The 18996-nt window shown below is 35.1% G+C and overlaps 1 protein-coding gene across 1 annotated transcript in view; it reads right to left on the bottom strand.

The window, feature by feature from the left end:
• Positions 1-1624: 1624 nt before the first annotated feature.
• The window catches only part of LOC142240373 (uncharacterized), a 38489-nt gene continuing 21117 nt past the window's right edge, over positions 1625-18996 (bottom strand). Inside the window, exons 7-10 of the mRNA XM_075312082.1 lie at positions 2541-2684; positions 2137-2420; positions 1914-2075; positions 1625-1851 (exon numbers count right to left, since the gene is read on the bottom strand). Of these exons, the coding sequence (XP_075168197.1) occupies positions 1704-1851; positions 1914-2075; positions 2137-2420; positions 2541-2684 (738 nt within the window). The 3' untranslated portion in view covers positions 1625-1703. The remainder of the gene's footprint in view (positions 1852-1913; positions 2076-2136; positions 2421-2540; positions 2685-18996) is intronic.

Genomic DNA, 18996 nt, shown 5'->3' with positions numbered 1-18996 from the left:
TTGTTTATTTGGTATGTTGCGCTAGTATATGGTCGCTAACAACCATGCCAAAATTGGTCCATATTGGTCTATAGTTATATATAGCCGATCCCCAAAAATAATCTACCAAAATTTTATTTCTATAGAAAATATTGTCAAAATTTTTTTACTATAGAAAATTTTGTCAAGATTTTTTTTACTATACCCAACAAAACTTATGATTACTGGTGGTACCTTCAACTTTTGTGGAAGCGGAAAATCTTAGGATAGGTTAGGTTAGGTTAGGTGGCAGTCCGATGTATCAGGCTCACTTAGACTACTCAGTCCATTGTGATACCACATTGGTGAACTTCTCTCTTATCAGTGAGTGCTGCCGGATTCCATGTTAAGCTCAATGACAAGGGACCTCCTTTTTATAGCCGAGTCCGAACGGCGTTCCACATTGCAGTGAAACCACTTAGAGAAAAGCGGAAAATCTTACTCAGACTTCACATCATTGTCGTTGTTGCCATCAATCCCTGTAGTTGCTTTCTTCTCAGTTTTGTGGGTTATTGAAACTTCGTTTGGCTTAATTTAAAATTGCTGCATTGTTGTTGTTGGGTATAATTCGAATTCGGTTGTTGCAATTCTTTTGGGTACAAAAACTAATAATTTAGTTAATATTTAAGTGGGGAGAATTCCCCAGTCATTCATTGGATTTTATTTCTATAGAAAATTTTGTTAAAATTTTATTGCTATAGAAAATTTTGTCAAAATTTTATTGCTATAGAAAATTTTGTCCAAATTTTATTTCTATAGAACTTTTTTCCGATCCGGTTGAAATTTGGTACATGGTGTTAATATATGGTCTCTAACAACTACGCTAAAATTGGTCCACATCGGTCCATAATTTTATATAGTCCCCATATAAACAGATCCCCAGATTTGACCTCCGGAGCCCCTTGGAGGAGCAAATTTGATCCGATCTGGCTGAAATTTGGTACATGGTATTAGTATATAGTATCTAACAACCATGCAAAAATTGGTCCATATCGGTGGATAATTATATATTGCCCTCATATAAACCGATCCCCAGATTTGACCTCCGGAGCTCTTGGAGGAGCAAAATTCATCCAATGCGTTTGAAATTTGGTACGTGGTGAAATTTGGTACATTGCGCTAATATATGGCCGCTAACAACCATACCAAAATTGGTCCGTATCGGTCTATAGTTATATGTAGCCGATCCCCAAAAATAATTCTCCAAAATTTTTTTCCTATAGAAAATTTTGACAAAATTTTATTACTATAAAAAATTTTATTTCTATAGAACATTTTGTCAAAATTTTATTTCTATAGAAAATTTTGTCAAAATTTTATTTCTATAGAAAATTTTGTCAAAATTTTATTTTTATAGAAAATTTTGTCAAACTGAATTATATACATATTTAATCGACTTTTTCTTTTTGTTTAATATATACATCGTATGGACTAACTTACAATTGAGAAGACGGTGCTAAGAAGTTTTACGATACCTTGACATCGGCAAGTGTTACCGCAACCCAATTAATTCGATTGTGGATGACAGTCTTTAGTACAAGTTTCTATGCAATCCATGGTGGAGGGTACAAAAGATTCGGCCGGGCTGAACTTACGGCCGTATATACTCCTTTTAAGTTTGGTTTCTCTTTATTATTGATTGAAAAAAAATATATAAAAAGTTTTACAATACAAATTAGAAATAATTACTTCATACAATGATCGGGATTGGGTCCCAGAGTTGGATATGTTCGCAATCGTTGCAATTCCAAAATGGTTCTCAACTCCATAATATGGGCATAGTCGCGTCGTACTGTATCGATTAATTGGCTTCTTTTTTTAAGTTTTTCCATTCTGTAACACAAAAGAAAAACATTAAAATTTGAATTTCTCCTTTAAACGGAATACAAACTAACTTCTCGTTTTGCTCGCGACGCCTCTTGTCCTCAATGAGAAAATCTCGATTGGTAGTCGAAAATGCCACTTCGACTTTGACATTATCAATTTGCCGATTGACAATCTTATTGGCCCTTTTCATTTCATCAATTTGTTGTCGTACACTGGTGATTTGAGAATTTCTGAAAACAAAGCAGGGCATAAATTTTTGTAAATGAGAGATGAAATGATCGCTTCACTTACAATCTTTCCAATTGTCTTCGATAGGAGATTTGTTTCTCTTCACAAGCTTTTTCTATTAAACCCTCGGTATTGAGCATTTTCTTCTTATCCGCCTTAACCTTTTCCCAGTTTCGTAGAATATTTAAAAACTCAATGGAAACTTTACATTTTCCAATGACATACAACATAAATTTCAAATATTCAATATTGCAACTGATCACTTTATGCTCCCACTCCTTATAGATCACCTGGCGACGGAAGAATGCCACTCTTTCCATGGCTTTCAATTTCATTTGTCCAGCTTTCTGCAAGTAATGAGAAAATAAATGTAGTGGGATTTTTCTATAAATAAAGACATGCAATGAGACAATAATATATAAATATATAATTTTCTAATAATTTGTTAATACATTGAAATAACTTACCAAAATAAGTTCATTTATATCGTTAATATCATCCACATTCATCAGGACACAATTTTGCAGCTTCTCCAGAGAACCCATGATATTGAGCTCAACCTGACCCATCGTTAAACGCATTTCCAGCGTTTGATTTTGCACTGCTTTCAACTATGGAAGTGAAACGAATCTAAGTTAGCAGTTCATTAGTAACATACACCCTCAAAAACAAAAACTCGTTTTTGTAACATATATTCCCAAACATTCTGCTTCAAGCATATATATTTGCAGCATTGGTCCAAACAAAATATTGCTTGTATTGTTCAAACCTATTACTCTCTCGCAAACATGTTATGTTAGTTTATGAACATTATATGTTTGGACTTAAAAAATTTGAGTCCGAAACATATAATTTTTACACCGAAACATATAAGAAAAAGTCTTTTTCGTATACATCGATCAATTACAGGGTGGCTGATATGCTTTGCAAATGTAGTTTGTTATTGTTTCTTGGTCCTGACTCTATATAGAATTCACAGTATTATAAAATTCATTTTCTATTTCTATTGCACAGATAGAACTAAATCCTTTTTGGCACAAGAAAACATATACTGTATTCGCCGCTTATTTACCCCCATGCACTATGGGCGGAAATTGAAAATTTGCGGCAAAAATTATGTACAATCAATCTAGTATCGCCAAACATGGTATATCGATATATCTTATCAAAATCAAATGTTACCAACAAAAAGGGAGTCAATCCCCCTTATTCCAGGTGCGTTACTATAGAGGGGTCGAAATTGTAATTCCACTTGGAATACTATAGAATATAATCTTAGATGGAGTTTAATTTATTTATATATATTTGCTTATTCTCTTTATTAAGAAAGCGCCTTATCCCCAGAACTTGATGTAAGTAGTATAAACCAATTGTCATTTTATTAAATTTTTATAAAATTTTATTAAATTCCGTCCCTCTGTGTTTGTTGTTCGCAGGATTCCGGTCGCAATTATTAACCGATTTTGATAAAATTTGGTACAACACGTTTTCTTGGTCAAAGGACAAACACGGTTGAATTTCCACAAAAAATGGATCAAAGTTACATATAGCCCCCATATATATGTATCGCCCGATTTCGACAAATTAGACAATACTGCGCTTATTTACTTCCCGATTGTCTTCAAATTTAACACAAAGTAATTTTTTATAGTACCCTTAAAGTGTGCAAAATTTCATTAAATTCGGTTCAGATTTAGATATAGCTACCATATATATGTATCGCCCGATTTTCCCAAATTTGACTATAAAACCCTTACATTTATTTTAGTATGCGCAAGTTTGGACAGACAAACTTTACAGCACGTAAAAGTATACTTCCTCACGAACAATAATAAGCAAAAATTTTCATTAACAATCGTTAACATGTCTAGTTCTATTCCTCGCAAATATACGTATGTGTTACAATTTTCACATATAAACCGCACTTTTGAATCCATAAATTCAAGTTCAAAAACAAAAATATTTTGTAAAGTCTTTACAAGATTTTGAACTACTAAACCCCCTCTTAGAATCTACATTTAAAAGTTTTCTTTATTCACTTTTATTGCGAAAAAAATTAAGCACGAAATTTTTCAATTTTTGTTCGCCTTGATTAAACGCAACTGGCATAAATTTTGGTAAACATTGGTAGCCTTTTTCTCCTGAACAGGGTTGCCAAGTTTAAAATTAACTTTCGATTTTTACTTTCCAAGATGTTCTATAGTAATTTCAATTGGAATATCCAATAATTTTTCATTTGACTTTTTGCCGTTGTTTTGCGATTTCCGCCCATAGTGCCATGGTTAAGTAATTTGCACAATTAATTGCCCAAATTTTAGGAATTATATTTAAGCCAAAAATACACGTTTAACTAACTACCTATAATTACCCTTCTCCATAAGTGGCTATCGTCAGAGCCCTCCTGCAATAAAACATTTGTTTCTCATACCATTGTAACACCACCAGAAATGATCCGAAAGAAGATCAGAGCTGATCGATCCAAGCAGCGTTGGTAGCCAATTTGCTCGTGAGCTGAAAATATCGTGAGAACGGATGCAAAACATAGTGAAACATGAACCTTGACTAAAGTCATTGAAGTTCAAAGAAGTGTAAAAGACCCGATTGAGAAAAAAGTTGGAAAAAGCCAAGCAGTTGCATCGCTCGCACGAAATTGGCCAATTACCGAATTTGGTTTTTTCCGGCAAAAGGTCATTCAAAATGGAGAAGTTTGTGAATAAACAAAATGATCGGGCTTATTTGCCAAAGACGTCAACGGAAAATTTACACTTTCGATTGGCCACCAGAACTCAAACGGCGCTCCCCTCTCGTATTCATCGACGATGGATTCAAAATAAATGCCGAATATTATCGGCAAAAGGACTTACAGAAAGTTTTGAAGCTCTGGACAGACATACATAGACCATTGACGTTCGAACAGGACTCATAACCGTCGCACTCAGAACGCGTCAACCAAGAATGGCTTAAAAGGATATTCCTGGCTTCATTTCTACCGCTCAGTGGTCACCAAAATCTCCGTTGGATTTTGCGCCTGAGGCATTTTGGAGAGTATAGTTGGTACCAAAATATACCAAAGTGTAGTTCATTTGAAGATGGCGCATTGTCGTGAATGGACAAATCAACTTTCGTTCAGTATGTGATGGTGTTGTCGGCCGTTTAAAGTTCATACGTTAATTCGTGCCAATTCCCACAAATCTAAACTGTTTCGAAAATTTTATGGCATTTACGAAATTTTTGCTTTTGAACAACAACAAAAATAATGAAACAAGCATGTTAAGTACAAAGTCGGGCGGGGCCGACTATATCATACCCTAAACCATCCTTACTGAATTAATGTTTATTAATTGTTTCAATGGCATATGTTTGGGAGATAAACCGCATTTGCATATTTAAGATCATTAAGGGATACATGTTTATGGGCGTTGTATCACAATCTGAATATCTGAATCTGATATTAGGAGCTATAATTGATTCTGCGCCTACACGGACGAAAAAGACTGTTATTCATATGTTTGGGTGTAAAAATTATATGTTTGGAACTCAAATTTTTTAACACAATATTTTTAAGTGCATTCATATAATGTTCATAAACTAGCATAACATGTTTGGGACATATATGTTACTATGTTAGAACATATTATGTTTGGGACATAAACTGTTTGTAAATATAATATGCTTAAACTGTTTGTAAATATAATATGCAAAAATATATTAATTTAGAAATACCCTATAAACATATATGTGTTTAGAGAGACCTAGAGAGTATGCTGCAAGTAAAATAATGGAAGTAACCAATTGGAGCCTTAAAAATATATCCACACAAAGAAAATTTCATCATTTTTTCTACCAGTGTATGCCCTAAGGTGAAACATAGTATGTTTGAACAATACAAACAATATTTTGTTTGGACCACTCCTAAAAATATATATGCTTGAAGCAAAATGTGTTTGGGGTATATGTTACCGAAGCGATTTTTTTGAGGGTAATATTGAGGGTAATATTGAGTCCATTATTAAACAAGTATATACGGCCGTAAGTTCGGCCAGGCCGAATCTTATGTACCCTCCACCATGGATTGCGTAGAAACTTCTACGAAAGACTGTCATCCACAAATTTCAACTCACATGGTTGTTAAATATCATATGCTACCACCACGTACCAAATTTCAACCAGATCAGATGAATTTTGCATCTCCAAAAACACCGGAGGTCAAATCTGGGGATCGGTTTATATGGGAGCTATATATTATTATGGAACCAATTCCTGCATGGTTGTTGGATACCCTATACTAACATCACGTACCAAATTTCAACCGAATGGGAAGAATTTTGCTTTTCCAAGGTGCTCCGGAGGTCAAATCTGGAGATCGGTTTATATGTGGCCTATATATAATTATGGACCGATGTCGACCAATTTTTGCATTGGTGTTTGAGGCCATATATTAACATCACGTACCAAATTTCAACTGAATCAGATGAATTTTGGTCTTCCAAGAGGCTACGGAGGTCAAATCTGGTGATCGCTTTATATGGGGGCTATATATAATTATGAACCGATATGAACCAATTTTTGCGTGGTTGTTAGAGACCATATACTAACACCGTGTACCAAATTTCAGCCGGATCGGATGAAATTTGCTTCTCTTAGAGGCTCCGCAAGCCAAATCGGGGGATCGGTTTATATGGGGGCTATATATAATTATGGACCGATGTGAACCAATTTTTGCATGGTTGTTAGAGACCATATACTAACACCATGTACCAAATTTCAGCCGGATCGGATGAAAATTGTTTCTCTTAGAGGCTCTGCAATCCAAATCGGGGGATCGGTTTATATGGGGGCTATATATAATTATGGACCAATTTTTGCATGGTTGGTAGAGACCATATACTAACAGCATGTACCAAATTTCAGCCGGATTGGATGAAACTTGCTTCTCTTAGAGGCCTTGCAAGCCAAATTTGGGGGTCCGTTTATATGGGGGCTATACGTAAAAGTGGACCGATATGGCCCATTTGCAATACCATCCTACCTACATCAATAACAACTACTTGTGCCAAGTTTCAAGTCGATAGCTTGTTTCGTTCGGAAGTTAGCGTGATTTCAACAGACGGACGGACGGACGGACATGCTCAGATCGACTCAGAATTTCACCACGACCCAGAATATATATACTTTATGGGGTCTTAGAGCAATTATTTCGATGTGTTACAAACGGAATGACAAAGTTAATATACCCCCCATCCTATGGTGGAGGGTATAAAAAGAGAAAATCGCTCAATTAGTGTGGGTAATAAATCAAAATTTGTGAAATATATTTATGTAAGAGCTACATGTTATTCTAACTACGATCGGTTAATACATCAAAATTTGAAATTTAATAAATAATCCGTTAAGAAATCAGTCCACTATGGTCAAAATTAGGGTTATTAGGGGAATTTTTTTAAAACCGGGCACTACATACATATGTGAGCTATATTTAAAACGGAACCTATTTCGAGGATATTTTGCAGGTTTGGTTGATACCACAGAAGGTTACTTTGTGCTAAATTTGAGTAAGAAAATAAGATAAACAAGTACATACGGCCGTAAGTTCGGCCTGGCCGAATCTTATGTAAGTTAAATTGATGTTATTTTTATAACCACTTTTCTGTTTGGTTTCATTGGCCTTGGTGGCCAACCATTTATTTCGAGTTTCCAGAAGAGACTGATTGAAAAACTTAATGAAATAATAAAGCTAAGAAATAACTTAAAACTAAGGCACACATCACCTGAGGGAAATAAATGCAAGGTCAGCGAAATTGTGAAACAAATTTACTTGAGTTGAATTTAATATGAAAAATGCAGCGAGTCTGCTTTTCGTTTCTTGAGAAATAATGTTATTTTGGGTTATTAAAGAAATGCAGCAAGTCTGCTTTTTGTTTCTTGAGAAATAATGTTATTTTGGGTTATTAAAGAAATGCAGCAAGTCTGCTTTTTGTTTCTTGAGAAATAATGTTATTTTGGGTTATTAAAAGCGGATGCGAAAAAATTGAGCAGACTTAGTGTCAGCAAAAATTTAAGTAATGGAAAATTCCTCTATTGTTAATATTAGGGGTGTTAACTCTTCCCCCCTTAAATCGATCGTCCGCGATCGATAAGATTAATAATGAAAGGTAAGTATTATGATGTAGTTAATTGTAAAAATGGACCTCTTCTTGCATTGGCAACGTTTTCATTAATTAATTGTGGTTCAGGTGATATATGGATTTTCTATTTATTTTTTATAACACAGATTAACATTAGTGTCACAATAATTATAGAAACTATTATTAATAAATCAGAACTTAAACTTAAAACATGAACATTCTGGTTTCTTTCCATTAATAGTTGAATTTTGTCATCATTCTGTAGCTGTTTTACAAATAAATTTTCTAAAGTTAACTCTGCTGTTGTTACATTTTTATTTTCCTTAACAGTGGTTATTAAATTTGGTAAGATAAGTGTTTCAAACATTTTTAAGTTTACATTACTATAAGCTTTATTGAATACATTTATTTTACAATTTTCAAACTTTACAAGAAATGTTCCTTTTTGATTAATTTCAAATTTGTTACAATCATGTGTTAATTTTCCATAAAAATTTTTAAAAACAACAATTCCGGGTATAATCTCAACAATGGATGTTTTTTCAAATTTCCCTAATTTACATTCTGCTTCGGTAAATTTTAGGATACTGGTTACACAATTGTCTTCAATATCAATTAAATATTTTTCTAAATTATTTTTTACATTAACATCATATATTTTATTGTTTTTATCAACTAATAGTTCATATTTACTTAACACAATTGATTTATTGAGACGATTAGGGAGAGGTTCAAACTTTATTTTGGATAGGATATTTTGGGAGAATTGTGGAATTAATAGGGTAAGTATGATATTATTTTCTTGGAATGCCACTACGATTTGCATGCCCATATAACTGTCAAAATCGGTAATTAGATTAAGTTCCATTTCTGTCAAGATGTCCGAGGGTATGACACCCAATTTGCTTGAGAATATTACTTGTCCAATGTCGTCTATATGGTTACGGAAGTACAAAATATCATTGTTAATACGGTAGGAATGCTCGATAAATACAACTTCATCTTCCAAGGTTGCAATTCGATTTTGCATTTCTTCCTGGAAGTTTTTTATAAATTTACTTATTGTAATTTGCTGTCTGTTTATATGACGTGTTATATTCCTGATTTGATTTGACATGAAATCGTTTAAATGTACCAATTTATTCATATTTAACAGACTTGAATATTGTTTTTCATGAACTTTGGCTAGAGTTTCCCGAATCTCTTTTTCATCGTCACTATCCATTGTTCCTGCCACAAATTTCAATCCTTTCCCTAGCACATCTATTAAACCTCTCTTAGGTCTGGTATGAATACGCAGGTTGGCTATCTTTGCCTTTAATAAAATGAAATTCTCATTGATGGTGTGTAGAAGCTGCTTTTCTTCGAACGATGTAGCCTTGAGGGTGTCCACGTTTTCCGATATCAGCGACAGGGTCTCTTCGTACATGGTCAGATTAATGCAATGTAGGACCTTGTCATAGCTACGGATCGTTTTAACTTCACCGATTTTTATTGGCACGTACCCATTGTTATTGGACAGATCCTGGACGTCAATCTGTTGGGCATATGCTAGTTTCATCCATACCAAAATAAATAAAAGGGTCTGCATATTGTATCCTGTAAAAAATTAAAAGTTTGCGAAATAACATAATTTTGTTTTCACCTACTATGACTGTCTTATATTGTTTTTATGGACGATCCTTCCCGATTTAGTTTTTATTGTTGTGTTATAATTTTCAGCGACTATTTCCTGTTTATAGCGAGGAGATAGTTTATTCCCCAATCTTTTATTTATTTTAACGAAAATTATGTCTCCTTCCGAATAACGCTTTGGAGGAGTTCTATTCTTATTGTGATAATTTAAATCCGCGATTTGCTTTTCGGAAAGTTTTTTTATTGTTTCTTCTCTATCCTTTTTAAGGAGACTCGGATCATTACTGATTCTCCTTCCGAAAAATATATCTATAGGTCTTTTACCGGTAACTGTATGAACTGTGAAATTATATTCCCTTGTAGAATTCTCCAATAATTCCTGGAAAGTCCATTTCGGCATTTCTCTTTGGATACATCTCATTATTTCCTGGAGCGTTGAATGAAAGCGCTCAACCTGGCCATTGGAACAACTGGTATATGGAGCCGTTCTAAAAATCTGAATTTTAAACTCGTTTTCGATCATATGTTTCATTGACTCAGAGTTGAAGGATTTTTCATTGTCCATTACTATTTTTTCTGGTACGAAGGAAGAAAGAATGTCTCTTAAAGGTTGACGTATGTGTTCTGTCGCTCTGGATTTAATTGGTTTAACTACAGCATATTTCGAGAATTTATCGATCGCCGTAAGTATTAAATTCTTTCCCATTACAAGGATATCCAAATGAACTAATTGTCCGGGAAACTGTGGGATGGGTGTCGCTTGAATTGTGTCTTTCGGCGGATGACGCTCATATTTATTTTCCTTGCATATTATACAGGTTTTTATTATTTTCTTTATCTTTCCTGCCATGGATGGAAAGTAGTATTTTTCAAGTATTTGTACCCGGTTTTCTCTACAATTTCTATGTGCTCTGTTATGAGTTCTAATAATTGTATTCTCTTGTTCTTCCTTATCTGTAACATCATCAACCTGTTTCTGTGAAAATCTTATTTTGTATTTCCCAAAATGTGAAGAATATAACTCTTGTATTTTTTCCATGATGCGTTCCTCGGTTTTAATACAATTTATGACCGATGGATTGAGGTATCGCTTCAAAATAGCTATCAATTTTGACTCACAATAATCCGGTTCTGTTATGATATGCCTATGATAGGTAGGGAAAATTATTTTAAATTGGTAAGTTGATGCGTTGTCTGTACTCAAAAATATCTGGTTCTTAAACGCATTGATAGGCGTGTCTACGCAATATATCAAATTTTGGGATGAACTTTCATCTGAATTTGTTGCTATTGATAAGGTATTAACCTTAGTTTCAGGTATTCTGGACAAGGCATCGGCCACCACGTTTGTCCTGCCTGGCTTGTAAAATAACTCGTAGTTATATTCCTCGAGTATTGATTTCCATCTCTTCATTTTGCTATTGTTATTTTTGTTGCTGAGGGCATATGTTAATGGTTGGTGATCAGTAAATATTTTTACTTTAGCTGATCCATATAAATAATTTCTTAACGAATTTAGAGCCCATATGATGGCTAGCATTTCTTTTTCGTTAGCGGCGTAGTGCTCTTCCGCTTTATTAAGAGTTCTAGAAATAAAAGATATCGGTCTTCCATTTTGCGAAAGCACCGCTCCGATTGCAAAATTCGAAGCATCTGTGACCAATTCAAAATCCTTGTTATAATCAGGATAGGCAAGGATAATGTCCTCTGATGTAAGTGATCGTTTTATGTTCATGAAAGATTCTATTGCTTCGTCATCCAATGAAATTTCAAACTTTGATGATTTATGTTTGGACGTACGTCCTCCTTCCCCTCTTAAAAGGGATGTCAGGGGTTTGGCTAATTTCGAGTAATCCCTTATAAACCGCCTATAATACCCTGACAAACCAAGAAAACTACGGAGTTCCTTCAAATTTCGAGGTTGAGGAAAATTTCTTATGGCTTTCACTTTTTCTGGATTTGTTTTTATCCCAGAAGGAGTAATAATATACCCTAGAAATTCGACTTCTTTCTTAAAGAAGTGGCATTTGTCCAACTGGACCTTCATGTTGGCTTCTTCCAATGTTTTAAAAATATTTTTTATATGTGAATAATGTTCCCTTTCGGTTGCGCTAAATATAATTATATCGTCTATGTAGACGTAACAGCATTTTCCGATATATTCCCGAAGTATGTCGTCCAGCGCGCGTTGAAAAATGGATGGTGCATTCTTTAATCCAAAGGGTAAACGGGTAAACTCGTACTTCCCGTTGTTTACGCTGAACGCAGTTTTTTCAATATCAGATTTTTTTAGTGGAATCTGGTGAAAACCACTTTTTAAGTCAAGAACCGAAAAAAAATTACTATTGCCCAGTTGCGATATTACTTCAGATATTTCTGGAATTGGATATTTATCTGCTATGGTCACAGAGTTCAATTTCCTATAGTCAATAACTAAGCGGTATTGCTTATTTCCCGCCGCATCGGGTTTTTTTGGGACCACCCATACCGGAGAATTGTATGGTGATCTTGATGGTCTTATGATGCCATCGTTCAGAAGTCCTTTCACTTGGGACTCCACTTCATTTTTTAGAGATGCAGGGTACGGATAAAATTTCGAATATACCGGGGCATCTGAAGACGTTCGAATATCTGCCACCACTTTTGTCGTATATGTAAGTTTTTCATCAGGCTCGGAGAAGAGACCATAATGAGCGCTTACGATGTTCTTCATTACCTCTTTTTGTTCCGGAGTTAAGTTCTCCATTTCGATGTTTATAGAGTTAACGCTCTGAGTAGAGAGTTGCTTGAGGCAAATTTTAAAACCATTTTTAAATACCATGTAATTTTTATCAGTGTAAATTATTGCTCCTAGTTCTCTAAGAGTGTCATTTCCCAGAATTCCGTCAAAGGTTTTTAGAGAAGCCATCAAATAGAATTTAATCTCGTTATCAAAATTGAAAAGTTTTACATACGTGTGTTCATCTATTTTTATGTCTCCCACAATTGACTTAGCATAAAAGGGAGTTTCATTTGGTATACGTTTCTTTACTAATTCTGGTTTGACATAATTTTTACTAGAGCCTGTGTCAACGAGAAATTTTAAGATTTTTCCGCCCTCCGCTTTAACTGCAAAATATGGAAGCGAAGAGCTCATAAAGCTAAAAAATTAATATCGCTGAATTCTTCAAATTGCTGTGGCTCCGCTTCTTCCTGTTCATATCCTGTTGGCGAGGTATTGATGTGATATGTCCTTTGTTGTTTGTACTGCTGCTGGCTCTGAAAATTTTGAGGCCTTTTCCCAAAAAAATTATTTTGGTGCGGTTTATTCATATAATTTATTCGACGAGAATGAATGCTTGGGTCAACCTCCATTGGTTCCGGCTTTTGTTGAGGCTTTGGTGGCCTTGGGGGGTTATTAGTGTTTCTTTGCATATTTGACTGAAACGGTCTTGTATTAGGTTGTGGAATATGGGCTAAGTGTGGATAAAATGTTTGGCCTTTGTTTCGATGAAATGTCTGTTTAGGAGGAACTGGTGGTGCTTGATATTTCCTTGAATTGTTAGCGTGATTTGTACGGAAATTTTGGTTTTCAAGCTTCAAACAAAGGTGTAATGCCTGCGGAAGGTCAATTGGCTCCCTCATTCCAAGGAGTCGAGGCAAGTCACCATTTAATCCCCTCACAAACGTGTCAAGGGCTTTTTCTCTATACGATTTCGTTATCAAATTCAATGCTTCATTACCCATTTGAAGACATCCCAATTTATTCAGAATCAGCGAAAGATGCGTGTAAACTTTCTGATAGAATTCTTGAATGCTATTATTCCCTTGAACCAAAGTCGTCATTTGGTACTCGAGAGTAGAGAGGTCTCTTTTGTCACCGTAGTGACTCAGTAGACATTGAGAAATAGCATTCCAATTTAATGGAGTATTATAAGATTCTAAGGCTATGTCGGCATTACCGACAATTTTGTTTCTTATGACGCTCAAAATACCATAGTATTTTGGTGTCCCTATTAGTGGCTCATAAATTGCCAAAATCCTATCGACACTTTTCTTCCATGAATTGAATTCTCCAGGTTGACCTGAGAATTCCTTTAAACATTTCACGACGTCTGGTATTTTATCCAGATCGCTTAAGTTTGTCCTATATCTCTCCTCAATCGACTGGTCACTTACGTTTACAGGTACTGCGTTTGGATTGAGGGTGGACTCTATAATTTGCGGGCCCTGTCTCCTTAAAACATCTACCGATATATTTCTTATAAGGTCTGTCAAATCGTCTATACTCAGTTGGGCATTTTGGGAAGTAGAAGGAGCGGGGTTTGGGGGAAGTACAGGGGGTCTTATTAGGTTATTTGGGTTTGCCATCTTAATCTTATAATAAAGCAATAGATAAATTTACAAAACTTACAATAATTTATTTATAGTTTATTTGGTGTTGTTGTATTGCTTCTGCCGCTGCTGTTGGGTTTTCCGCTTCTTGATTTTCTTCCTCTAGTATGGGATGTATTTTGTTGATTTTTTCACTTCTTTTTTATACTCGGATTTTTTCCTCTTTTCCCTCGATGATTTTTTTCACGTTAGGTTAACAACCAATTGTTTTTACTTTCTTGTCACAGTTACAATTTTTTTAGCTAATTCTTCTTTTTAGTTTTTTATTTTATTTGAGTCAACATTAAGAACATGCACTCGCACAAAGCACAGTTTGCCACAGTTACAATTTTTTTTTTTTACATAATTCTTCTTTAGTTTTTTATTGTATTTGAGCCACCATTAAGAACATGCACTCTCACAAAGCACAGTTTGATCTTAGCTTCTTATATTTTTTTTAAATTTTAGATTTTCACAATAACTTTTTGATTTCGACTTTCTATTTCAATGTTTTCATTATTTTTTTTCAATGTTAGCCAACAACGTAGTTTCTTTTATTTTGTGTTATTAGTGCCAGTTAGGTGGGCACATTAATGCCGCCGGTTTCTAATTATACTACTACGGGGCCTAACCGATCTTCTAATAAGTTTATTTTTAAGGACGCCAGTATTACACTTTATTTACCGGACCGGCCTCTTTTTTTTCTCGGGCTAATAATTATTGGTTTTTAAGGACGCCAGTGTTACACTTTATTCACCGGACCGGCCTTTTTTTCCTCGGGCTAATAATTATTGGTTTTTAAGGACGCCAGTGTTACACTTTATTCACCGGACCGGCCTTTTTTTTCTCGGGCGCCAGTTAAATTGATGTTAATTTTTAACACTTTTCTGTTTGGTTTCATTGGCCTTGGTGGCCAACCATTTATTTCGAGTTTCCAGAAGAGACTGATTGAAAAACTTAATGAAATAATAAAGCTAAGAAATAACTTAAAACTAAGGCACACATCACCTGAGGGAAATAAATGCAAGGTCAGCGAAATTGTGAAACAAATTTACTTGAGTTGAATTTAATATGAAAAATGCAGCGAGTCTGCTTTTCGTTTCTTGAGAAATAATGTTATTTTGGGTTATTAAAGAAATGCAGCAAGTCTGCTTTTTGTTTCTTGAGAAATAATGTTATTTTGGGTTATTAAAAGCGGATGCGAAAAAATTGAGCAGACTTAGTGTCAGCAAAAATTTAAGTAATGGAAAATTCCTCTATTGTTAATATTAGGGGTGTTAACTTGTACCCTCCACCATGGATTGCATGGAAACTTGTACTAAAGACTGTCATCCACAATCGAATTGGGTTGCGGTAACACTTGCCTATGGCAAGGTATGTTTAAACTTCTTAACACCGTCTTCTCAATTGTAAGTTAGTCCATATATTAAACAAAAATATACAGCTCTAAGTTCGGCCGGGCCGAATCTTAAACACCCACCACCATGAAGCAAATATTAGGGTTTCCTTTGAAATTTCAGGAGGGATTGACAAATTTCAGGAGGGACACTTCCCGAAGATAAATTTAAAGATTTCACCTATGAGGACTATATCAGATTCTGGATTTATAAGAACCATTTTTGTTTGAGTTTTAGAGGAATCATTAACATCTCTTGTAAGTGTGCAAAAAAATTATAAAATAACATCTTGATTTGAAATCTTAAATCTGTAGAAGTAAAATCTGGAAATTTTACATTGAGTTTTAAGCAATTTTCATGATCAGTGCGCCTTCTACACCCTCAAGAAGTGAAGTCGGTCTATATGGAGGCATTACCAAATGGACCGATAAAAACTGAATCCGATACACGTTTTTGTGAGCCTAAAATACCAGAATATTTACAATTTCAGGCAAATCAGATAAAAACTACGGTTTCTAGAAACCCAAGGAGTTAAATCGGGAGATCGTTCTTATGGGGGCTATACTAAAATATGGACCGATATTCACCGTTTTCGGCCCACCTCTTTATGACCCGAAAATACCTCTAGATCTCCAATTTCAGCAAATAGGATAAAAACTTCGGATTCTAGAATCCCAAGAAGTAAAATCGGGAAATCGGTCTATATGGGGGCTACCAAAATATGGACCGATACTCACCATTTCCAATACTAGATTTCCAATTTCAGACAAATTGGATAAAAACTACAGTTTCTATAAGCCCAAGACCCCAAATCGGGAGGTCGTTTTATATGGGGACCATACCAAAACATGGACCGATACTCACAATTTTTGGCACACTTATTTGTGGTCATACAATACCTCTAGATTTCCAATTTAAAGTAAATTGAATAAAAACTGCGGTTTCTATAAGCCCAAGAAGTAAAATCGGGAGATCGGTCTATATGGGGGCTATACCAAAATATGGACCGATACTCACAATTTTTGGCACACGTATTTGTGGTCCTACAATACCTCTAGCCACCGTGGTGCAATGGTTAGCATGCCCGCCTTGCATACACAAGGTCGTGGGTTCGATTCCTGCTTCGACCGAACACCAAAAAGTTTTTCAGCGGTGGATTATCCCACCTCAGTAATGTTGGTGACATTTCTGAGGGTTTCAAAACTTCTCTAAGTGGTTTCACTGCAATGTGGAACGCCGTTCGGACTCGGCTATAAAAAGGAGGTCCCTTGTCATTGAGCTTAACATGGAATCGGGCAGCACTCAGTGATAAGAGAGAAGTTCACCAATGTGGTATCACAATGGACTGAATAGTCTAAGTGAGCCTGATACATCGGGCTGCCACCTAACCTAACCTAACCTAACCTAACCTACAATACCTCTACCCAGCGTCACCAAAAAAGTAATGAAAATGTTCTTTTTGGATCCGGAAGTGGTGCAAAATTGACGCAGAAGCAATGAATTTAACATGGGCTTGTCATAGGACGGAAGTCCTCCATTTCAACAGCCGGTGCACTGAATTTGCATCACTTCTTTAAGTGTGATCCGAATTCAATGTTTTGGATGTAAATTAGAAAATTTTGTGATATTTTAGCAAATAAATAATTTTGTAATTTTTTATAGTTTTTAATGGATTCTAACTCTTGTCTTAAACGTTTGACCTCAAATATTATCAAAAATTCACAAATTTTTCAGATTGGATTTAGCATTTTTTCGACAAAATTTAAATAATTTGTACCATTTTATGAATTCTTCAACTGTTTTTAACCGATTTGAAAGAAAAAAAGTCATCAAAAATATGAAAAAAGCATGTTATAAAAAATTGAATTAAAAGAACTTCCTGCGTAGTTAAAATAAAGAACATCATTGGTAGTGTATCTTCTGGAAGTGCTTTTAAAGTTGTGCCTTTGGAAGAACTTCCAAATTTTTTTGCTGGGTAGATTTCCAATTTCAGGTAAATTGAATAAAAACTACGGTTTCTATAAGCCCAAGAAATAAAATCGGGAGATCGGTCTATATGTGGGCTATACCAAAACATGGACCCATACTCACCATTTTTGGCACACCTCTTTATGGTCATAAAATACCTCTAGATTTCAAATTTCAGGCAAATTGGATAACAACTTCGATTTCTATAAGCCCAAGACCCCAAATCGGGAGGTCGGTTTATAAAACCTAGACCGCTATAGCCCATCTTCGAACTTGACCTGCCTGCAGACAAATGACGAGTTTGTGCAAAATTTCAGTACGATTGCTTCATTATTGAAGACTGTAGCGTGATTACAACAGACAGACAGCCAGACAGACGGACAGACGGACATCGTTATATCGTCTTAGAATTTCTCCCTGATCAAGAATATATATACTTTATATTGTCGGAAATCGATATTTCGATGTGTTAAAAACGGAATGACAAACTTATTATACCCCCGTCACCATTCTATGGTGGTGGGTATAAAAAGGACGATTAAATACGTAAATAGTTCAGTTTGACAAAATTTTCTGTAGAAATAAAATTTTGACAAAAATTTCTATAGAAATAAAATTTTGACAAAATCGGTTTATATGGGAGCTATATATAATTATGGACCGATGTGAACCAATTTTTGCATGGTTGTTAGAGACCATATACCACCACCATGTACCAAATTTCAGCTGGATCGGGTGAAATATGCTTCTCTTAGAGGCTCCACAAGCCAAATCGGGGGATTGGTTTATATGAGGGCTATATATAATTATGGACCGATGAGAACGAAATTTTGCATGGTTGTGAGAGACCATATACTAACACCATGTACCAAATTTCAACCGGATCGGATGAATTTTGCTCCTCCAAGAGGCTCCGCAAGCGAAATATGAGCGTCAGTTTATATGGGGGCTATAAGTAAACGTCGTCCGATATGGCCCATTTTCAATACCGTTCGACCTACGTCAATAACAACTACTTGTGCCACGTTTCAAGTCGATAGCTTGTTTCGTTCGGAAGTTAGCGTGATTTCAACATACGGACGGACGGACGGACATGCTTAGATCGACTCAGAATTTCACCACGACCCAGAATATATTTACTTTATGGGGTCTTAGAGCAATATTTCGATGTGTTACAAACGGAATGACAAAGTTAATATACCCCCAATCTATGGTGGAGGGTATAATAAATAAGGCTATATGACCAAATTTACAAAATCGTGCTTTGCATATATATGGGAACTAAATTTAGATTTTAACCGATTTCGATGAAATTTTGCACACTTAAAGGGTGGTAAATTAGATTACTTTGTGGCAAATTTAACACCGATCTGTTAATTAAGGAGTGCAATCTGACTCCATTTGTCGAAATCGGGCGATACATATATATGGGAGCTATATCCAAA

The sequence above is a fragment of the Haematobia irritans genome, chromosome 5, assembly GCF_050003625.1.
Source record: "Haematobia irritans isolate KBUSLIRL chromosome 5, ASM5000362v1, whole genome shotgun sequence".
NCBI lineage: Eukaryota > Metazoa > Arthropoda > Insecta > Diptera > Muscidae > Haematobia > Haematobia irritans.
Note: the sequence above shows the minus strand (reverse complement) of the source record. Positions and strands in the feature narration are given on the sequence as shown.